This window comes from Talpa europaea (assembly GCF_964194135.1).
Source record: "Talpa europaea genome assembly, chromosome: 3".
NCBI lineage: Eukaryota > Metazoa > Chordata > Mammalia > Eulipotyphla > Talpidae > Talpa > Talpa europaea.
Window position 1 is genome coordinate 34,113,432 of NC_140069.1, and position 24,402 is coordinate 34,137,833.

Below are 24,402 nucleotides of genomic sequence, written 5' to 3' on the forward strand. Positions count from 1 at the left end.
ATTTCCTGTATACACTGTCCTCCTTGGTATAAAGAGAAATTGTTCATGGATGGAAATGGGATAATTGCATCTTCTATAGAGTTTATAATTGTATCATGTTCAAGTATGAGGAGACCTTAACAATCAATAAGTGTCATTGTGTGCGGTGACTAACAAAGAAAGGCTCAGCACCTCATGCTCAAGTCACTCCAGGCCCAGGAGTGAGGGGCGGCCACTACAGTACCCCAGACTAGGAATCCAGCTGGAGAATCAAACCTATTGCATGCATTCAGTGACATTTTAGGTAGCTGTCTTGCATGCCCCACCCGTGTTACAAAAGCAGGGGAGGCCTGGGGGTCAGAAGGAGCCTTTGGTGCATCTTTTTTTCCCTGTCATGCCTCCTGCAGGCCAACCTGCCCCTGCTGCAGCGTGAACTCCTCCATTGCGCAAGGCTGGCCAAACAGAACCCTGCCCAGTACCTCGCCCAGCATGAACAGCTGCTTCTGGATGCCAGCACCACCTCACCTGTTGACTCCTCAGAGCTGCTTCTCGATGTGAACGAAAACGGGAAGAGGCGAACTCCAGACAGGTGAGTGGGAGCAGGACTGTGGACTGAACATGGACTTGTTCTTATGCCAGTGCTGTGAAGGACACGTTTCTTGTCCAAATTGCTGACCTACACTTCTTGCAAAGTAGCGGGAAGCTAGAGTGGCCATCTTGGGAATATTGCCGTGGCCTGAGATGTTTCTGAGTGAGTCTCTGGCCTGTATCAGTCAGTAGGCTTTTGTGCATGTTGGTCTTTGCTACTTGTATTTTCTTTTTTTTAAAGATTTATTTATTTATGCATACAAGAGCTGGGGTACAGACCAGAGATGCAGGGCAGGGCGGGGGGCTCTGAGAGGATTCACCAGAGACAAAGTGGGGAATAGAACAGGCAGACTGACTGAAATACACTGCTGAGGGGAGCAGCGGGAGAGACAGGAGAGGTCTGCTTCACCTTGTGGGTTTCTCTCTGGCGGCCGGGGATCGAACTCGTGCTGCAGAGGCTGCAGATTCCTTCATAGTGCGGTGCTTAACCCCTTGTGCCACCAGGGAGGCCCGCTGCTTGTATTATTAAAGGGAAAGGTGAAGGTGAATGATACTCAAATTTGCCAAGTGTCCCTGATGACCAAACAGGAGCTACTGAAAGTCTTATTTATTATATAACCCAGCCCTACCACATATTTTACCCTTCAGTATTAAGAAATTTGCTGTTCCAAGTTTCCTCAAAACATTATGGCTTTAAAAGCTGGCCTTTATGTGTTACTCCATAAACAATGCAGTAACTATTTAATTTGGGTTTTCTATAAACTGAGAGAGAAAGCTTCTGGGATATTAGATTAGCTGAACAAGGATAAGAGATAAGTAACAGGGCTAATAGAGGGCATTTTTGCTGAAAAATGTTATTTATCAGCCAGTATTTATTCTGTCAGGCACTTTGCTCTTTTAACTGACAATTCTAAGAAATGTAAACTGGTGTCCCTTCTCCATTAAGCCCTACAAAATAGTTATTGAATAAGGAATACTCATGAAACTTCCCATGCACTTTATTAAAGTTGTTTCCCCAAATACCTCATCTTTATATGTATTTTCTAACATAGGAATGTAAAGGCCTATTTGCATTTTGCAGAGTATTTGTAAGATACGGGAATCTTAAAGTGAAACCAAGTTCAAAAACTTACTTGTCATATGCTTGGTTTCCTTTTCCTACTTATCCATTTTCTCTTTCTACATTTCATCAGGCATGAGTGTAACAGCCTCTGAGAGGTTAAGTGGCACAATTATGTTTCAGATTCCTGGGAGCTTACAAATCTTGGAACTGCTTAGAGACATCTATCTGTGACAGATTTAGCTACCCTTAAATGTATTAGCTGCTTTGCAAATCAGAATGCTATTAAAAGCTAGTCAGTTTACATACAGTTATTACATAATCCTCTGTTAAGCAGTTTTTATGTTTAAATCTCTGGAATTATTCTTCTTTTGAAATGGAACCTCATAAGTATTTAAAATTCCTAAGCGAAACATTAGTTTACTTGTGACCCATCTGCATTTATGTCCTACCATCAGTTCTACTTTTGGCTTTTTTGCAAATCATATTCCCTTGGTCATATTTTTAAACATTTAGCTTGTACAGGTAACTTCTTAGTTCAGGTATCTGAGTGGCATATTTGTATGACGTGGAAAATGAAGAAGGAGAGATGTGTCATCTGTGTGCTTCTAAGCACCTGTGTGCAAGTGCTGAGAGGTTTTCGCTCCATTTTTCTATGATAATGTGGTAGAAGCATTAGGGAGACTCTAGATGGAAAATTGGGAATAAAGTGAGGTGGGGAGGAAGAGGCTAACAGTGAAGTTCGTGTGGGTGGGGAGAGGGTAACAGTGAAAGGCCCAGATAGCTATACTAGATGTGAAGATAATTTTCTAGGCAAAATTGAACACGATCTATTCTAGAAACCCTAACTGCTCAAAGAGAATGGAAACTTACCTCTGATACATCTGGTCATTTACCTACTGATTCTTTCCCAGTGTTTTATATTTGAAGGAACTGTGCCTTTAAACTTGTCTTGGACTATGCTGAGGTAAGCCCCCTGAGCTATGTACTAATTGATAGGGGAATTTCTAAATTCCATGGATACTTAGCATTTTTGTTTTGATGGCCCAGTAGCTGTGTGTACCTGCATGCTTGCATTCAGCCCGGTAAAACTCTCTTCAAAGAGACTTTAGTCTTCTTCCTTAGGTTTCTTCACAGCCAGTTGCTGGAGTCAGAATTCACACAGTTGCTCTTTGGATAGAACATTCTTTTCCATGTGGAACCCTGAAGTGTGTATTATAATGGAAAGATGGCAAATGGATTTCCTTAGAGTTAGGAGGAAGGGTAATGAGAATATGTTGTGTAAATACACTTGTATCTTGTGGGAATTTGATCAGAGCCAAGAAAATATGGGCCTCTGCAGTATTTTTTTGCATACATTTTCTGCATCTTGTTTGCATATGCATTTTCCTCTTCTCCGATTATTTATCTGTATACCCAGATCTACTATATGAAATTTTATAGAGTATGGAGCTGTCTGACAGCAGAGCTTTTTTTGTTTTACTGAATGTTTTGTTGGTGCATATGGTCTGATACGGATGAGCAGCCACGGTGAGATTTTGGAGTCTATTAAACTGGCTCATTAAAAAGATCAATCTGTTTCTGTAATAACACTGGGAACCATCAGTCACTAAAAGAGGGAAAAACTGACACCTGAGGAGAAAACACATTTTGGTAATTTGTTCATGACATGTCACGAACAAAAGAGCGCTCTATATTTTGTTTACAACTTTGGGGGCTTAAATTTTGTGACGATTGCTGATTTAATCTAGTAAACAGTCGTCACATCTTTCGTAGATGGGTTTTTGCAAATTTAACTTAGCTCTTATCCTTAACTATGATTGTCACTGGTTTTTTTTTTTTTTTTCTTTTTAAAAATTATTGTTATCTACAGAGATATGAATACGCTGGGGAAGTCAATGGAATCTTTTTTCCCCCTCTGTGGGGAAGAGTGAAATTCATTCCCTTTTAAATTAGTTCTGAGGTGAGTCCTTGAATAACTCTACTGAATTTGTAGGTCTAGTAGAGTATCGTAGGACCCAAATTAGAAAAATACAATTTTTATTTAAAAATCTCACTATTTTTTTAAAAAGCCATACTATTGTATCCTCTAAGATATTAGAGAAAGGAAATAGAAAATTCTGAATTTTTTTTTTAAAGTTATTTATTTATACAAGCACTGGGTACAGTCAGAAGCGCGGGAGGGTAAGAGAATTCACCAGAGACAGAGCGGGGAACAGAACAGGCAGACCGATGGAATACACTGCTGAGGGGAGCAAGCGGGCACGGCAGGAGAGGTCTGCGCTCCATGTGGGACCCTCACTAGAGGCCGTGGATCAAACCAGTGCTGCAGAGGCTGCGGGCAGCTTCGCAGCCCAGTGCTCAACCACTGCGTCACCAGGGGAGGCCTGAAAATTCTGATTTTTACTCTTCATAAATATATAAATTTGTTGTATATAGTAGGCCTTTATTTTGCCATCTTGTGGTGGGAAAAAACTGAAGGAATATAATACTTTTTTTAAGCCAGTTAAATGAAAGCGAACACTTACAAAGGTTGACACTAGAAGTTAAGAGCTTTCTTTTAGACTGCTTACATTTAGACAACACTACATTTCTTTGAAACTGCAGAATGGATAAAAATTATTCAGGTTTAAAAAATTTCTGTTAATTATTGTTGTTGGTTTCTTTTTCTCACAGCTTTAGTATCATAGCCTTTTTATTTCACTTTGTCTGTAATATAGTGTTCTCACCTGTTGTACTAATTTTCTCACTCAGAATCTTGCTTGCTTAAGAAATCAAGTTGAATGATCACTGTTTTCGTATGGTTATTACTATGTTTCTCTGCCCCACTTTTGCAAAAGATTGATGTTAAATATTAATACCCTTCACTGCATATGTACAGTCCGGTGCTAAATGAAGCTCTTATCAAAGGCTTTAGAGATCACATCTTGCTCATTTTTATATTCCCACTGAACTCAGGATAGTGCGGTACACATACCAACTATCTAAAACAAAACGAAGTAAAATACTCCCTGCAACCTCAACCCCCCAAATACTACTTGAACTTAAATAAATCCATAAAGTTAAACATCATATAGTCATTTTCAGTAATATATCAAATGATCTCTTTCCTATGCACCTTTGGTTTTCTTGGTTACTATTGTTTTAAAAGATGCATCTCTGAAAACACCCACAACAATAAAAATAGCCACCAATAACCTAGAACCGATACCATGATTGGTTCTCTGATCAGGAAACCAGAGGGCTCCAACTGTAATGTATAGGCACAGTTCCAGACATCAGGAGCGTAGAAATTAAATACTTTAGGAGATACTACAAACTGGGAAAGGTAAAGGGACAATCCAGAATAGGAGTCTAACTCTTGTGCAGGTGGCTAGTCCCAGAGCACATGACAGAAGCATTTACCTTTCTCCTTGAGGGAGCAGGAGGCTCAGGTGTCTCTGAACCTCGAGTTGTAACCTTGGAGATCCAGGTATCTGACTGTATGTCTGGAGTGGCAAATGTCCGCTGAGTCTTATTTACTCCTAAAGGTATTAGCATGTTGCTAGGAACTTATCACCCAGGTGCTTGTTTAGTGATGAAAAGATTGAAAGTGCTTCGTTCCATATGGTCCACCATGATGGTTCTGCCTCTCTCTCATCTTTCTGTTCTTACCCACCTAAAAATCATACTTCCTCCAGGGTGATTGTAAAACTCACAAACTACCTTGGGTTGTTGTGAAGAATTAGGTTTGATTTCTCTTTAAGGAGGCAAGGGAATTTGTACTATATTTTGTTTCAAATATATCATTCAACACTAATAGAAAGATGTTATGTTAAACTTGTTCTTAGTCTAAGTCTAAATTGTTCTTAGTAGTTCCCAATGAGACCTTTTACTGTATTATGCTTTGAAAATTTGACAATATGATTCCACCTGCCTTTGGTCCAATGTCTAATCGTTCTTTGGTACCTTAAGAAATGTTGTGTGTTAGGAAAGGAAGGGAGATGCATTTAATGTTAAGTCATTAATGGTTTTGAGATTTTCTTTAATAGATCTATTGCCTCCTGAGATTAGATGTAGATTTCCAAAAACGTACAGGTAAAAACTTAAAAAAAAAAAATGGTTAGTTCTGCTGGCATTTTAACATCCTCTCTTGCTAAGACAATGGCAGGGTAGACAGTGGTATGGTTGGCTCAAGACATAGGGTTCCCTGGGATGGGCAGAGAGACCAGCAGCAGAACCTGGCTTGGAGAATAAAGTTGTAATGTAACTTTGAGATTTCTAGTAGGGTGACTGGGTAGAAGGTGGCTGGCATAATTCATGGTACAGGAAGTTCCAGAGAAAGATGAGGTCTGTTTGAAATACCTGCAGAAACTTGAAGAAGTGAGCATGTAAGGTATGTAATTTATTTGTAGCCGGACTATGATTACAATTTTAAAGAATTTGTGGCCATTTAATATTTATTATGCTGTAACTAGTTTGCCCCCCCCAGAACAATCTTTATAGTGATTTCCCCCCACCTAAACATTTTAATCTAAAAAAAACATTTTAATCTAAAAAAAAATCTACCTATTTCTGTCATGTAGGAACCTATTCTATTTGTCTTGACTTTGTATTGTTTTATTCTTCTGTTTCCTTGAATGTATAAATAAAGGGTTTGTCATACGTACTAGAGAGCATGACTTTTAAAATGTTTTATATAAAGTTTTTTTTTTTTTCCCCCCCAAAGGGTTTTCTTCTCACTCAGTTTACAGCCTCTGTTATTGAGGAATTGGGGAAAAAACTACCAGAAGTGGGGTAAAATAAAAAATTAGGTTGTCTCTAAGATTTTTGAAGTTAAAAAGAATACATTTTACATGTATTGTTTCCCGTTAGTCCTATTTTATGGGGCAGGAAAATGAAGCCAGAATGTTAGTCTCAAGGTTACACAGCTGAGTCCTGAATGGTCCTCTATTCTTAAAACCGTCAGACCCTGAGAGAAGTGATTAGGGTCTAAACAATGAAGGAAAATTTCTCCTGGAAGGGAGATACAATGTTCTTAGGTTGACTTAAAAAGACAAAACAGAAATATCTTACAGAAATCAATGGGATGTGATGGACTTTTCACTAGAATTTGAGTTATTTTTAGAGCATGCTGGTATGGGACAATGAAAAACATTTGTTAGTTTTGCCTCCTGAAAGGGCAACAGATAAACCTGCAGATTTGGAATTTGCCCAGACAAATGAGGTGTAGATAGTTGTAGGTATTTCTAAGTTGGAGACAGACCAAGAGCAATTAAGTTGTTTTTGTTACCTTTCTGGACATACCTCCTTTGAATAGGTTTGGCCTTATAAATAGACATGAGTGATTCAAGGAAGCACGGGGGAGACCTTTCATAGCTTTATTTCTGTGGGCTGTGAATGTTTAAATGCTTTGCTGTTAAAATGCAACCACCTCTGTGAGGTAATGAGCTTTATTGTTTCAGTAGTTATGAGACCCAGGATAGGACAGCAGGGTCCTGACTGAAATGTTAGAATGGATGTAGCACCTAGGTCTTTATTGTCCTTGTTTCAGGGGCAAAAGGAACAAAACAATTTTTTCCCATCATGAATCGTTGAAGTGTTAGCACTGATCAGAATCCTGATGTGAGGGTGAAGATAAATCACATATCCAACCCCTGCAAATTACAAGAACTTACAATGGTGTGTGTTGTCCTTTTCATTAAAGCAGAGACAAAACCAGTAAGTTTGCGGTGGTTTGACCTGAGTCAAAGATGTTTTGATATTCAGAAATGCAACAGGGGGTGCTATCAGATACTTTATAGGCTCCTTTCTATTTTTTTTTTTTTAAAAAGCTATAAAAAATTGTTCAAAGCAAGGAACAGAAATTCTCTTTTGGCTAAAGTGGTTGACTTAGACATACTTTGGCTAGAGGCCCATCAGCCTCGTGCGTTTTGATCTGCGTAACCATGGCATTTAGCTGTAAATATAGAATAATTGAATTGCAGAGTTTTCAAACTAGAAGGGACCTCAGAAATCATCTAGTCCAGTGGTTTTCAAACTTGATTTTAGCAGCAGATTTCTTCCTTTAAAATGAACCTTAGGCGGAACCCCAATTTGTACAATAGATAATAATAAGTGGGTTCCTCTGGCCCTTTAAATCTTGATTGTTTGGGGGAAAAGTTCTTCATTGCTTGCAAAATCCCTCAGGTGGCACAGTTTGAAAACCACTGATCTAGTCCAACCCTTTCATTTTACAGATGAGCAAACTGAGGTCCAGAGAGGTTAAGTGGCTTGCCCAAGGTCACACAGCTAGTCATGGAAGAGCCAGGACTAGATCTCAGGTCTCTTGATTCCCAGTCCAGTGCTCTTTCCACTACACCATACTGCTGGTAAGGTAGGTGCTGTGTTAGCATTATGTTCATAGCTACTAATAGTCTCGGTATTTTCCAATTGATTTATATTGGTAATTGGCATTGAATGTTGAAGTCTATTTTTCAGAAATGTGTAGGCTCTGAAGATACAGGTTAGAATTACATAGATATACTCTTAGAAGATAAATCAATATCTAGAATGTTTCCTTTCACTTTAACAATTATTTTAAAGCAAGGCATTTAGGTAATGTCTGAGTTATATTGAACATTTTAGTCTGATCCCAATGATCAATATTTATGGAGTCAGTATGTTTTAAAGCAGGCCTACTTTGATGGGAGGGAGGAGTATTGGGACTTCTGGTCACCATCTATGCTGGGCCCAGGCTCTGCTGTCATTCCCACATTGGTCAGAAGTACACATCTTAGGCATTTAGTGAGAGTGTATTTATTTCACATTAAATTCTGCAGAGTTCTCCCTGGTTCTTTGTGTCTCATACCTTCTGTCTCTATTATCCTTTTTTTTTTTTTTTTTTTAAAATATTTATTTATACATACAAGAACTCGGGTACAGGCCAAAGGTGGGAGGAGGCGGTTGAGAGGATTCACCAGAGACAGAGTGGAGAGCAGGCAGATTGAGTGAAATACACTGTTGAGGGGAGCAGCAGCAAGTCAGGAGAGGTCTGCTGCACCATGTGGGTAACTCCCTGGCTGGGGATTGAACTCCTGCTACAGTGGCTGCAGATAGCTGCATAGATTGTGTCTTAACCTGTTGCATCTTAATCTCTTGTGCCCCCAGGGAGGCCCTCTATTTATCCTTCTTAATCTGGTGTGTATGCTTTGTCACTGGGCTCCTCCCTAAAGGGAGGTAAAGGGTGGTTCCTGTTGTCCCTGATGATCTCTGTTCTCAATTTCCAGATAGTTTCCTCCATATTATCAGACAAAAGCTGTCCGAGATGTTAGGAAAGGAGGAAACTTGTTTTAAGGGCCTCTGTTATTGTTTACAATCTAAAAGTAAAAAGACATGTGGAAATCTGCAGCTGCTGTGATTTATTTGAATTCTTATGGGGAATATTTCCCAAGAATCTAGGTCTGGGACAGATGACTGCTCTGTGAGAAGAGCTAGCTAGTAAGTGAAAAATTAGTTTGAGATCTGCGATTCTAGTCAATCAAAGCTGGATGTGTTTTGTTTCTGTCTTACTGAGTATATTGAGTTAAAAAAGAGATATTCAGCGGCAATGATGTCCTTAGCTCTACTTCTGTTTGATAATAATAGCAGCAGTGATTCCATCTTAGAGGCTATTCCTTCTGAAAGTCAAGTTCAGGGTTCTGTGTATTAGGGTGTGCTCCTTTTGCCTTACAATCCACTGACCCCAGACTGGTCACACAAATTCTCTGGACATGCTGTTTCCTCAACTTTAAAACAAGGGCATTCACCTAGATACTTCATCTGTTCCCTGGCTAATTATGAATGATTAGTTATCTCAGGGACTCACGGTAAAGCCAAACATTGCATTGCTTTATTTTATTAGTTGAGTTTGATTAGCACTTTTTTTTTCATTTGATGTTTTTGTTTTTTTAATTTATTTTTGCATAGAAGAATTGGGATGTAGGCCAGAGGTGCAGGTGGTGAGAGGATTCACCGGAGTCAGAGTAGAGAGCAGAACAGGTGTATTTATTGAAATACACTGCTGAGGGGAGCAGTGGGCAAGACAGGAGATGTCTGTTGCACCATGTGGGTTAGCTCTTTGGCCAGGGATTGAACTCAGGCTCTAACAAAGATTGCGCTGAGACTTAACCCGTAGGCCATCAGGGAGTCCCCTGATCAGCACTTCTAATAGAACTTTCCAGAATGGTGGCAATGTTCTATGTCTGTCCAGGATTTCAGCCACTAGCCACATATGGCAGTTGAACACCTGAAATATGGCTACTGTTACTAAAGAATTTAATTTTAAACTTTATTTTATTTTGGTTTTTGCAGCCACCTGTGGCTCCAGTATCAGGTGTTCTCTGACTTGGAAAATGCCAGGTCAAGTAAATGGAATAGCTACACCTTGAGAATTCATCAAGAGAATGATGCTGTTCCTCCTTGATGAACCTTCACTAAGTACAATCTCAGGGTAATTTGTTAGAAATTAAGTACTCTGTTTTGAACGGAAGGTAATGTACAGAGGGAGATTAGGTCTTCTCCATTGGTGACCCAACTACATGGCTTCAACTGAAAAGAGATTTGCTGATTTGAGAAGTGAAACATTTTCTCCTCTGTGCAGTCTTGCGATCACTTAGCCTTATATGAGTTTCAGTGAATTCCCATGGGTCTTCTGGGAAGCTGAGTTTAGAATGTTTCTGGCCACTAAAGGAATATTCTGTTTATGTTACAAGTTCAAATGTGAGTGTGTGAACTATCATGGTTTCTGAGTACATTATGAAACAAACTCTTTTTCTTCCCCCCGCCAGAACCAAAGAAAATGGCTTTGACAGAGAGCCTTTGCACTCAGAACATCCAAGCAAGCGACCATGCACTATTAGCCCAGGCCAGCGGTACAGTCCAAATAACGGCTTATCCTACCAGCCCAATGGCCTGCCTCACCCTACCCCACCTCCACCTCAGCATTACCGTTTGGATGATATGGCCATTGCCCACCACTACAGGGACTCCTATCGACACCCCAGCCACAGGGACCTCAGGGACAGAAACAGACCTATGGGTAAGACTGAAGGATCTCTTCACTTCTTGTGGGATTGAATGCTTAAAAGCCTCGCATCATTACTTCTTAGCTGAACTTGAGGCTTGAAGTCAGTGATGGGGAAACATTCTCTTTATATTGTCTCCTTTATCAGGAAACCTGGTTAGTATTAATATGTTATTTAACGATTGACCCTTACATTCTTGACACCAGGTTAAATTTTTCTGGGGAGGGGGGTTGGAGGGGGGGGTGACTTCTAAATTAATATAAAACCCTGAATGGTATTAACAAATGCAGAGTGAAATTTTCGTTTAATTTGTTTTAGCACAAGACATTTCTTGTGCAGTCTGCCTGCCACAAATACTTTTTTTTTTAATTGTTTTTCTTTCACTGTGTCTTATTTCAGATAGTCTCTAAATTCATTTTGATTTTTCCAGCCTCCATGATAGTTTGTATTTGAAAAATATGTCATGATATGTGTGGCTTAATTCAACAGATGTTCTTTGAGGTACTTTTTTGTGTACTTTTTTAAAACCAGAAAGTGCCAGTATTTCAATTTAATGTTGACAATGTTGTCTTCAAAAATCAATGCCAAAGAAGGAATGGCTTTGGGGTAAATATGTCTGTGCCCATTCCTTCCGCATAAAACATTCAGAAGGGAAGCATTTAGGAGATAGTACCTTCTACAGGACAGGTCCATCATGAAAAATGAGAAAAATGATGAATAAGGTAAGTTTTGGTACAAGATCAGCAGTTGAGGTGGTGGTATCAGAGCACTGTACCGGGGGCACCTTTCATTTCTTAATTTTTGGTGTGTCAAGCTGTTTATAAATTGAGAGCAGCAGAAAATCCACTCCTCATGGTCCATCCCCTAAGCCCATGTGACACCCTTCACCTGCAGTGGGTTGTTGACACTTTCCTGATGTGGGGGATTTGGCAAAAGGATAGCATAAATAATGAAGTGCAAGTGGAAGACCCAAGCAGAGCGGAGGATGCAGGCCTCAGAACAGCGGCAACCAGTTGTCTGAGGCTTGAACCGCAGGGGCATTATTTTTTAGCCACAGGCTGAGATAGCAGGATGAGCAGAAGTTATATATTAGATTTTTAACCCGGATAAAGTCTGTTTTTTGCCTTTTATCCACACCCTCTGGCTTGGAAGCCAGAAAGAGTGGTTTAGGGTGAGGGTGTGGGGCATATGAAGGCCCTGCCTGTGAGATGATAAAGTAGGTCAGCTTCCTCACAATAGTCATGTCTACATCTGTTGACTGTGTAGGACAAATGGTTAGCCATATAGATTTGTGTTTTCTTAATAGTCAGTCTGTCTAGTGTGCTCAGTTCCCATTTCGGAAGAGCTCACAAAAGTGTTTTTTTCAGTCGGGATTGATATTTTGACCCCCAAATCATATGTAATAACACCCCCGTCTCAGCAAAATCCTTGCCATTTACTTATGTATGACTCAGTGCCCCCAAACCATGATTGTTTATTTTCAGATACAAGTGGAGTACCAGATCATTGTAAGATCAATTCAAGGTACTTTTTTGTGTAGGTGTTAGGAAATGGCCATTGTCTTAGGCAGTAAATGCTATTTTGTGAATTATTAGTTCCATTAATCCATACCACACTAAAAGTAAACAGCAAGGAAGTAACTACACTTATTTACAATGATTATATTTTCATCTAGTAATGTATAATATCCCTTTATGAATTATAACTGTACCTACTGGTTTTATGTGATTTCTTTTCAGACCATGTTCCTTACCTTTTAATTATACTAGCTTATAAAACTAATAGTGCTAATCTCTATAAATATGTACCACTACTTAACCATCCCTAAAGTCTGGCAGGGTTTAGTGTGTGTTAATGTAAAATCAAGTCTTGATGTGTGAGTAACAAATTGTGCTGTTGCATCAGGCTGCCATTTGAGAATATAAAAGTTGTCATAAAGGTATACTGAGTCTGGTATGATTTATCAATGCTTATTAGATGTAGAGACATATACTTACTAGAATCCTTTAATAAAATAACTTTACAAGCAGCATTAGTTTATAAGTAAACTAAGAGTTTTTGCCTATTTAGCAACCAGTTTAAGACTCAACATTAGTGTCAAATCTCCCACAAATGAAAATGTGCTTTAATAATTATGAGCTCTTTTCCCCCTAGTGCATCCCTCTGGTCTAATGACTATAAATAAAAAATTGTGTGGTTATGAATGCTTAAGTGTATAAAGTAGAGAATTAATAAATGTAAAAAAATTGAGTGTGGGTTTTTTTTTTCTTTTTAAAGATTTGTTTATACCTAACAACCTCCAGAGTTAAAAAGCAGCAAATGTCCTACTTTTCTTTTTCACCAAGAAGTTGGGCTCAAAATGTTTCTAATGTACTTTTTTTAAATGAGGCAAAGCTTAGCACTGTTCTGTAGGTTCTGGAATACCACTAGCCACAGGCATCCTGTTGCTAATTAATGTTATTCCAGGTATCAAAGCTTGAAACATTATAGAGTTAATCTGCTGAATTTTTGAAATCTTCGAGACCTCTGGGGTTCATTCTTTGTCCCTAAAGGCAAATAGCAAAATACCTCCATCATGAAAGTCATTGCCACATTTTTATCTTCATTACTCTGGTTATTTTCTGTGATGACTCACTGAAATGGTAGAGCTTTTCCCCTAAAACACAGGCAACAAATAAGTCAACAAAAATTACATATTTGCAAACATTTCAATTTGAAATAGTCACAACAAGCAGCAATAACTAAATATGACTTTTCCCCAGTGTCTTTTCTAGTATGCAAATTATTAAAACATTTGCAATTTTACTTTGTTACCAATAGGTGGCATTGACAATGTTAACTTTTAAAATGTTACCTTAGAATATGTTCTAATTGGACAGGAAGGATGCAGATGTTTTATATTTAGCTTTTTACTTAATCTAAGAAAAAGCTGTCATAAATTGTATTCACGTCCATCAGTTATAAGCTAAATCTCATTTCTGGGTTGGCTGAAAAGAGTCATGTGACTCATGCTTATTTCTGCAAATGAACTAAAAAGGTTTTCTAATCACTCAGACGGTACAGAAAGTGGAACTCAGTGCCCCTTAATGCTTATCATCAATTAACTCTTGCATAATACCCTCAGAGTAGGAGCATGAGTATCTACTCAGAAGCCCAAACCATGCCAGACTTTTTTCTATGTAGAGTAACAATGAGAATTGGCAACCCAAAAAGAATAGTTTAATCATTTAAAATGGAAAATAGTGTCATAGCGCAATGTGTTCCTTTACAATAGAACAGAAGACATTTCATTCATAATAGATTTGTAAGAGGAGCGACTAATCTCTGGCTATCTCTGTTCAGAGCTTCCCGCCCTGTCCTCTCATTGAGGCACATTCCCCATTTTGATTATTTCCCATTGGATGCACTTTTAATTGATGTTCATTGGTAAGCTTGGTGAGCATGTACCACTGTTTCATGGTGGTATTTCAGCTGTGATATGAAAGAACGTTAATACATAAGTTAAGCACTCCAAACTGGGATTTTGAGTTTCAAGGCATGAATTTATATGTTTGTCCCAAATTAGATCTGGGATAGTGGATTTTTTTTTTTTTTCATAGATGATGCCCAGTCTATATTTTTTGGTAAATTTGAATCAGTGTATGTACCTTTTATGCTCTCCAAGTCCTCTCCATGATCTAATTTAATAATGGATATATGTGTGTGATAAGATTGTGTTCATTTATACGATGCTGAAATGTGGAAAACTGCATGCTTGTTTTATTAGAAAAACATATCCCTGCTCATGTAAAACAGTTTGTGTTGTCTTTATTTTTAATGCAGGAAAGCCACACTTTGAAACCACCTAATGTCTCCTTGTGGTTTCTTATATTTATTAAAGAGCTTGGATATATTTATTTGTTCACTTTGGAACATTATATGTATAACTATCTCTGAGGATGGTGTCACTTGACTCCCTGTTTCCTCACTGTGTAAAAGGAAAGTTGTAACCAGATAACCTCAAAAATTCCTTCTAGTTCTAACATTGTTATTCTGTGAGCAGCCCATTAGGTAACTCTGAATCTGAGTATGACTCATGTCTCCATTCAAAGTTGAATGTATTTTCACAGTGTTTAGTTTGTCTACTTCATCTTTACTAAGTGCCTGTGTGCAGAGGGATTGTGTACTGGATGCTTTAGGGTGATTTGAGACTTGTTCTTTACGTTTATAGGGTTGCATGGCACACGTCAAGAAGAGATGATTGATCACAGACTAACAGACAGAGAATGGGCAGAGGAATGGAAACATCTTGACCATGTAAGACATTTAGGTTCAAAGTGTTTTGAAAAGAGCTGGAGAAAGATTTTGTGATAACATAAAAATGTGGTGATACTTGTTTCCTCCTATTCTTGAGGGGAAAAATGAGGAAAATGTTTGAAGTAGAATACACAGTTTGTTTTCTACATTGTTATCTAAGCCATGTAAATACAAGAAATGTTTAGGTCATGGAAAAAGAGTCCTGAAAGCCAGATCAATGGGCTGCTATTTTGTTGCAAAATGCTCATTTTGGATTTACAGCGATGGAATTAGTATTTGGAAGATGCTTTTCCTGGCTGTGGGTCTTAAGCTGACCCATGTCTGCACCTTCCACTTTGTTTTCATTCCATTGGGTATACTCATCTATTGGATCTCAATTTCAAATCTAATCTTCCAATAGACTGAAATCTCCAGGAATGAAATACCCTCCTTCATTGTCCTAGGATAATTTCAGTGTCCACCAAAGTCTTTAAGTTGTGGCGATTGACATGTTCTTCCTTCCTCCTCCTCTGTTTCTCACCTAGCTGTTAAACTGCATAATGGACATGGTAGAAAAAACAAGGCGATCTCTCACTGTCCTAAGGCGATGTCAGGAAGCGGACCGAGAGGAATTGAATTACTGGATACGGCGGTACAGCGATGCCGAGGACTTAAAAAAGGGCGGCAGCGGTAGCAGCAGCCACTCCAGGCAGCAGAGTCCTGTCAACCCAGACCCAGTTGCATTAGGTACCTTTTCTTCAAATGGGCATATTGAACAGTTATTTTTTTCTGTTATTAACACTGATTTTATTTTCAGCTGTCTTTTCAAAAACAAGATGTGCAGGGAGTTTCAGAAAAGTAAACTCTTGATTTATCATCTTCAGAAAGGCTTTGTGATCGGTTGAAACATAGGTGATCATAAAACTTGAACTCCTTTTTCAGTTTATTGTTTAAGCTCCTGGAAAACCTTCAAAGCTGAATTTCAGATGCATCACCAAAGTGTGTATTTTTCCCTACTATATACTTCTTTGGACCCTGCCTTTAATTTGCCCAAAAAAAAAAAATCTGAGGGCAGGGCCTGGGGTATCTGTATTTCTGGCAGCCTCTCTCGGAACTTTTATGCTGCCACTCACCAGGGGCGGAGAGCACTGCACACAGGGGTGTGTGTTGTGTGATTGTTAAGCAAGACACGACCTCTATGACAGTTTTATAGCTGTGTGTTACTTTTTTTTTTTTTTTTTTTGGTGGGACCCTTGCCTGCAGCCAGGGAACTAACTGGCGCTGCAGAGGCTGAGGGCAGCCTCGCAGCCCAGCGTTCAACCGCTATTATTAAAACATTTTACCTCCAAATCCCTCCAGGAGGAGAAACCTAAAGGCTAAATAGTTTACCCACTGCCACTTGAAAATAGTGATAAAGATGTTTTTCTTTTCTTATGCTTTGGCCTGAAACCTGAACTTACATTGCTTAATCTATGGGGCTGTTAATATAGTTGTGTTTTAGCAATTGGGTGCTAATAGTTAGCCACATTTATATTTAGTGTTGGTATTTGGAAATGGCTGGAGTTTTAATAGAATATAATCCCCAATATATGGAAAGAAATCTTAGAGGGGTAAGAATTTTTGTGTTGTCTGAAAACTTTTTCCTAAAGGAAGAATAGGGTATCTACTATTTTGCTGATATTTGCAAGTAGATTCCATCTGAGTAAACTTAGTAGCTATGGATTTGTTTTGATCCCTGTTATCTCATCCTGTTTTCATAAGTGTTTAGCTCACACCAGTTAAGCTTACTTAGATGGAGGTATAGTCTGTGCTGTAAAACAAAACTAAATATCCATGGCTGATTGTCAGAAATTAAAAACTTGAGAGTATATTATGGCTATTGATTGTATTATCTTTTTTCTTTTTAATCAAAATTGTTCCTAGCCAATAAAGTTTTCTTTGCTGTTAGATTTGTCAATTCCTGCCTATCCCTAAATGCTGACTGCCTGTAACTATAATAAGTATTGAGTGAAGGAAGATTCCAAGACACTTAATTTTCCTCACACGCATAATTTTAAAGCATATTTTAAAGCAAAAAGTGTATTTGTCACATTATATTAAGGCTAACAATGAAAATCGGTTTATATTTAATTTATACCAACATTAGTCCAAATGGACCTATTTATAGCAGAGTAGAATAAACAACTTGTTTTGTTTTTTTTTAAATTTCCTTATCGTGATTAAAACTTGGTTATTGATGTCAGAACTGTTTGGGAAAAAGAAAGAGATATTTGTAACCATCCATCCACTGTAGGCAAAAATTGACAGCTTTATTTAAGTCAAACTTTGGGTATAAAAATATATAGTTTAGGGCCTCCCGTGGTGGCGCAGTGGTTGAGCGCTGCACTGTGAAGCTGTTCGCAGCCTCTGTAGCGCCGGTTTGATCCCCAGCTGCCGGGCGAGGGTCCCACTTGGCGTGACAGACCTCTCCTGCTGCACCCACTGCTCCCCTCAGCAGTGTATTTCTTCAGTCTGCCTGTTCTGTTCCCTTCTCTGGCTCTGGTGAATTCTCTCACCCTCCCGCGCTTCTGACTGTACCCAGTGCTTGTATAAATAAATAAATAAATCTTTTTGAAAAAATACACAGTTCAGACAATTCTATTGAACAGGTTAATACCTGTTCAAGTACAAGTCAATACTGTTTAATGAGTGCTTACTATGTGCTGTTAGACACTGTAACAAGGGAAAACAGTTTCTTTGTTCTTTCCCCTCAGGAACTTTTGATCTAGTTGAGGAAATAGGCAAGGAGACCCCTGTAGTGTGGTGATGATGGTCACATGAATTCAGTCCTCTGGACAGACAGAATTAGTATTACTTGCTGTCCATTTTAAAAGGAAAATGTCATAAATTGATAGGACTCCATACCTAGGGGAGTTATTTTTAACACAGGTCATAGGACCTCTCTGTGTCTAACCACTGTGCCATCTGGGTTCTGGTGACGCTGACCTATATTCTTCTCCAGGAAGATAGGTTTAGTTGCCCTGCTCTGTACTCAAAAGAATCAGCTTCATTTAAAAACCCAGTCTTAGGTATGAGGACATTAATGATACTGTTAATAATGCTTGGTGATTTCAAATTTTTGGTAAAAATGAGAAGGTAATTTGTCTTTAAGTTTTTGTGCATTATATTACTCAAAGGCTACCAGCGTTTCTTCATTTAGCTTGTTAAATCAGCCAGAGACACTGAACTGTTACAGTGCCTATTAAGAACTAACCACAACTCAAGGGGGAACCGGTCAAGAGCCACACAATATGCAAGTTCTAGCATCAGCAGCTATTTTACTGTTTGTCTTTAGCTGGATTCTTGAAGCCTTGAGTTTTGTGGGGCTGGACTGCAGCTGTAAGAGAACAGGTAGTTTGTAATCATGAGCCACAGCCATTTACATTAATGCTTTCTACAGTGTTCTCTCCCTGGGTTTTGGAAATGAATGGATTGTTGTGTGTGGAATTGGAGATTTGGGGCTGGTAAATCTATTTAGTCTCTTTGGAAAGTGTATAGTGTGGGCCTGTGTGTGTTGAGATTGCACTCTGTATTTTTCTGTGTATCTATGTATACAGATTTCCACACCACTATGTTATATGTATTTCTTCCAGCTTGATCCTCTCAGTTCCTAAGCTCCTGTTGGGTCTCAAATGTGACCTTTGGAGTAGTATTATAGAAGCTTTATTTAACTTAAAATATTGTCCTGCTTACATCTTTAGCTTGGAAACACTGGACATATTGGCCTTATACACATTCTTAGCATTTTTAAATTGTACTTGCACAGAAGAGAATGTAACTTCCATGACTGATGTGTTATTCTGTTAAATTCAATCCCAATCTCACTTTTGAAATATGCCCATAGTATTAACTCACTTTTGTGGGATTAGTAAGATAAGGTGATTAATCTGTTACTAATTGAATTTTGGAGCTTTCCCCAGCTATTAAATACTCTGTATTGAATAGCCTCTCAAACAGTTTTTAAAATGAGTACAAAAAATGAGTACATAAAAATGAGCCCATAATATTATTTCCATCCTTTAAGTGAAAAAAAAAAGTCTGATGTCTTCATTCAAATGCTCTATCCCTGAGCTCCGCCCTCTCCCACACATACTTTTAGATGTACATTTTATCTTTTATTGATTTTTTTTTAAGGTAACATTGATTTATAACATTAGGAGTTGATATCTTGAAGGACTTTTCAAAATAATAGTTTTTTTCTTAAAATAATAGATTTTCATTATTACTCATCTGCTTTCCAGGGAAAATGCCAAATACTCAGCTCACATTTTTTGTTAAGCTAACTTTTTAAGCAACTCTGTTTTCAAAGTATGGCTTTTTCTATACATATATAAATTTTGGATCATGGTATACTTCACTGAAGAACAACTTATGTCATCAGAATTGAGTGATTCCAACACTGAAGTAGAATCACTTGTAGATAGGTAGTTGCTGGTTAGCTTTACGTTCTAAGTATTTATCTGGGTCCTCTTACTCTTTTCCTTTTGTCATCTTGTCTTTTTCTCTTGCTGTACTATTCATATCACTCTCTTAAGTTGCAATACTATCTTTTTATTACCATGGATAGGTCTAGAATCTTTCTACAGTGCAGCTTGTATTTGTGAGAGAGCTAAAGAAAATATGCTGGATCTAAGACTAATGTCAGAAACTGAGGCATGAAACTCTGAAATATGAATACATTTTCCTGTTTTCCTTTTCTGTGTTAGAATATCATGATAAAGCGTTAAGAAATCTAGAAATTACCTTCATGTATGTTTTGGTAAAGGATTAGTTCCTGCCAAAAAGAGACATGTCAGATGAGGTTTTATGTTTGTTTCAAAAATCAAATTGATTGTTCATAAAAGGTTTCAAAAATTGTTGGATTAATAATCTCTCCTCACCCCCAGTAGTTCCGACAGGTAAGTTTTATGATTGCCTTGTGACTGAATTGTAGCAGTTCTCATCAATGTAGAAATCCTCAGGAAATTTAGCATGAAGCGTTGAAAGTACAGGTTCTGAGCAGGCTGGATTTGAATTTGTGGTTTCTTTCCTTACTAGTTTCATAAAGCTTTGGCAAGTAATCCTGTGTGTCTCAGTTTCCTCATCTGTAAATGGCATGGTAATAATATTTGCTAGGTGTTTCTGTGCTAAATAAATTAATAGGTATAAAGCATATGGAACAGTGCCTGACACATAGTAGATGTGCCCGAAATAGTAACTATTATTGTTATTATTTCTAACATGCAATCTCAAAAGGAACTTTTAAAAATAGTGGTACATGAATCTAGTGTTTTTGCTTGGCTCTCAAGAATTATGAATTATGAAATTATATAGGTTCTTGGGTGTTTTTCCTTTCAGAAAGTGTTTTTAAATAGTAATTTTTAGGTAGTTACTTTAATAGGCAGAGAAGCTAGAAAGGGGGAATTCTGTCTTAAATATAGTAAATCTGTTGTACCTCTGGGACAGTTATTTATCATACAAATTTGTACTAAAACAGTTTGCTTCCGAACGAAGAATATATTATTCAGCTTACACTGCCAGATTATACAGCAGTAAGTCACTCAGGATATATCTGTACATCAGAGTTTGGAATTTTATGCACTTCTGATGATTCCTCTACATCACATCATAGAATTCATTTCAAGACCATTCAGCTTAGCTCCTAATTTGAAGTACCTACAATATTGAAAAGTCTAATGTAGCTCATTATATTGGGTTTAAAAAAGATATGACTATTAATTAAATATGTTCATCTTTTTTTTAAAAAAGAAGAAATTATATCCTGGAGCATTAGGTGTTTTTGTTAAAACTGGAAACCCTAGAGCAGTTGATTGCTTCTAGGTTGGTTTTGAACTTCTGAAACATGTTGAGATTTTATGTATTATCCTTCAAAGCAAAAATAGGTAGCATTTGTAGAGCTGAACTCACTTAACCCTTCCTTTTTCTTGATGGTAGATTTTGTCATGATCACAGCCTCATTCTGCCCACTACAGGATGAAGGCCATACCTAGGTGCTGCCAAGCTTTGAGCATTGCTGTCCTGGGTCATATGAGGTCACACTTGTTCAGCACAGGCTATCGGCTCATCCCTTCATGTATATTGATGGCAGCCCTTGCTGTATCCAGTAATCTTGTCTCTGTATCTAGTGTAGTGCATCTTCCATCTCGTCTTACATCATAGATTGCTATTTCTGTTCTTTCACATTCTTGTTACATTCCCCTCACTTTTTACCTTGACTACCTCTCTTCATGTTACCTTCTGGAGGCTCCCCTTCTCTTTGTCTCCTCTTGCAGTCCAGCCCCCCACCCCTGTGCCCCTCAGCAATTTACTTTCCCAAATAAACAAAATTTAATTTAGAAGGATTTTTTGCATAGTTTGCCATAGCTGCCTTAAGCATTTCATATTTTGAACTATCTCCTTCAGGCACTAATGTCTTTTTCTATCCATTTTAGAACAATTGATATTTTATGTGGACAAGATTCAATGGTTAAAAATTAGCTTATTTCGAAGCTGAGCCTTAAGAGGTCCTCCCTGGTGGCCTAGAGCTTAAGTCTCTGCTCTCTGTCTGCTGTGGCCTACTGAGGTGACCTGAGTTCCATCCCCAGCCCAGGGAGCTGCTAACCCATATGGCGCAGCAGACCTCAACTTTCCTGCCCTCCGCTTCCCTCAGCAGTGTATTTTGGTGAATTCACCTGCTCTGCTCCCACTCTGTCTCTGATGAAGCCTCCCCACTCCACACACACCCCACTTGCACCTCTGGCCTACACCCCAGTTCTTCTACACAAAAATAAATAAAAATCTTAAAAAAAATAAACTGAGCCTTAGAAAATTTGTGTTTTGCATAGGATTATCTAGATGATCCAGTATTGTAAACAAGAAAGACCTAAAGAGAAGTTCTCTCTCGTATTATTGATAAAGGATTTTTTTTCTTCATTTTTTAAAACTCAGTTTGCTATTGACTTTGCTGCTACTTAATCAGAAGAGAAGATTTATGTTAAATCATTTGGCTTTCTGCAGCTACTATAGTATTTATCTGTGTATCAAAATGGCTTTCTGAAGAGTACATTACCTGTCACTGCAACTTTTACATTTTAAATCTGATGGCTACCCAGAACACAGTGACTTAGAACTGGGGAGGGCTTGTGTATGTGTATTTCATAAAAATATTGCTTTTAGATTCTGCTGGTATTCAGAAAAACAATTTCTTTTAAAACTAGGGTAGGGCTTAAAAACACTTTTGCTTGATTGGCTTTGGTACTTTCATTGGCTTTCTAGATCAAGTGAAGTTTGAGTTTTTCTCAAAAGACACTTTGCTAGTGTCTTTGAGAACTTGAGGGAGAGGTTTCCAAGAAGGTAAAATACTAAAAACAGCTTTCCAGGGTGGTGTATGAGCCCTGATAGCTCCACTGTACAGCACATGGAAAGGTGAGCCCTGATAGCTCCACTGTACAGCACATGGAAAGGTGAGCCCTGTGCGTTATCTTTGAGTAAATCGGCAAGTTATTAACATTCATGAGGCCAAATAAAATTTATGAAACCATCATCTAAGAAATTTAAGGAATTGCTAAGAACTCAGACAGTGAATCACTCAATAGAGAAATAACTTCTATTCCCAAGTGACATACAGTTAAAAAGTGCTGCTGAATATCGTTGTTCCAAGCCTCCTGCAGGATTTTATTTTCTTTATTGTTCTATGTGGATTTAACTGCTGGGGGGGAAAAAGACACTTTATGGTGCTCTTTTTACCTTAGTTATTTCTAAGGAAATAAGCATGTCCATTCTTTCCAGTCAACATGCTAAATAATAATGAAAGATAATAATGAGGTAATAACAACTAATGGCAGACATAATAGTAAGTACCTCGCTCATTGCTCACAGTAGGACTCTCAAATGTACTAGTGTTGTTCCCACTGCACAGATGAAGTGTGTGACTGAGACATGGAGAAAACTAACTTGCCTAATGTCACGTGGCTAGTAGATGACAAAGCCAATATTCAACTTCACTGGGCACTAGAACTGACTCTGGGGCTTTGAATTGCTAATTAGCATCTTTCGTGCATGAACTTTGAGTAACTTAGCATATCAGACTGGATTGAATTTCTTTGTCCTTTGCTATACTATTAGGTAAAGTATTGTTTAAAAAAAAATCAGTTTGCTTGATGTTTCTTACGCTCATGGATAGCAAGTTTGAGATACTCAGAATTTAACATGGATCAAACGATGGTAATATTTACAAAATTAAAGTGATTTCTCACTCCAAACTTCCAAATCATAGGCCTTTATTGAATCCTAATTGGAAGACATGTAATGCATACTTTAGCTATCAAGGCATATATATACTTAATACATTTATTTTTAATCAGGTGTAAATTATAAAAGGTTTCATGTCATTTCCATGAGCATGTAATTGTGGAGCTTAGCATTTCTTGGTCAATTTTATTAATGTGCTTTTTTTCAAAGTTTTAAAATTTGATAAAATTTGATAAGCATGATAAGCAGCATAGGATTTTATTTGAGGCAAAACTTAATTTCTGAAAAGTGTGTGCAAATTCTATTTGGTGAATCCATTTTAATGATTCTTTCCTGCTTCCATCCATGTCAAATCCATATGATCTAATTTGTATGAAAAATTTTTGATGCTCAGTGAGATTTTTAAGAAGTAATTAAGTGTGAGAACTGGTTAGCTATGGAGTAAGACTCATTGTTGAAAAGTGGTGGAAATATCTGTGTGAAAATTACATTATCCTAGCATTTGATGTTCAAACTACCAATTTGACTCTTGAAAGGAAATTTACCAAATACAGTTTATGTTCTTTAACAAAATAAAATATGCCATAGAAATTCCACTAGTGAAGGGGTGCTGGAAACAGTGCTCCAAATACCATATTGTGTAATAAAAGCAATAAAGTGACTTTGGCTTTAAACACAAAGCATTTAGGACAACGACCTTCTGTTTTCCTTGAGCTTTGATGATTGGCTTTGCTATTTTTGTTTATTTTCTATAAGAGAAATGCTCAGCCTTTTAGAATTATAGTTCTGTAGAGAAGCCAAGAGAATGGGCATTTGCTTACTTCCATTCTGGGTAATGACACAACAGTACTTATGGTACGTTTCCCCCTCTCTCTACCCACTCCTTATCCTTTTCATAGATGCGCATCGGGAATTCCTTCACAGGCCTGCTTCTGGATATGTGCCAGAGGAGATCTGGAAGAAAGCTGGTAAGAATTGTTTAAAAACATGAGTTTAGTGTTCTGGCAGCTGTGTGCAGTTGTTAATGCAATGATGTGAAGCATGACAAGAAAGGACTTTACTGCTAACAACAACAACTAAAATCGAACAAAACACAACAAAAAGCCCCCCACAAAACCAAGTTTTAAAATCCTGATTAATATTCTTAAGCCAGGCCCGATTAGAACATGAAATAGTTTTTATTTTAGTGGCATTTGATAGCACAAATTG

At 37.9% G+C, this 24,402-nt stretch overlaps 1 protein-coding gene across 1 annotated transcript in view; it reads left to right on the plus strand.

Annotated features, from left to right (window-relative positions):
- RUNX1T1 (RUNX1 partner transcriptional co-repressor 1) overlaps positions 1-24,402 on the plus strand; it is a gene marked incomplete at both ends in the record, with an annotated part of 127,742 nt that overhangs the window by 89,980 nt on the left and 13,360 nt on the right. Inside the window, 5 exon segments of the mRNA XM_084229465.1 lie at positions 387-568; positions 10,414-10,664; positions 14,861-14,946; positions 15,471-15,672; positions 24,093-24,161. Of these exon segments, the coding sequence (XP_084085591.1) occupies positions 387-568; positions 10,414-10,664; positions 14,861-14,946; positions 15,471-15,672; positions 24,093-24,161 (790 nt within the window).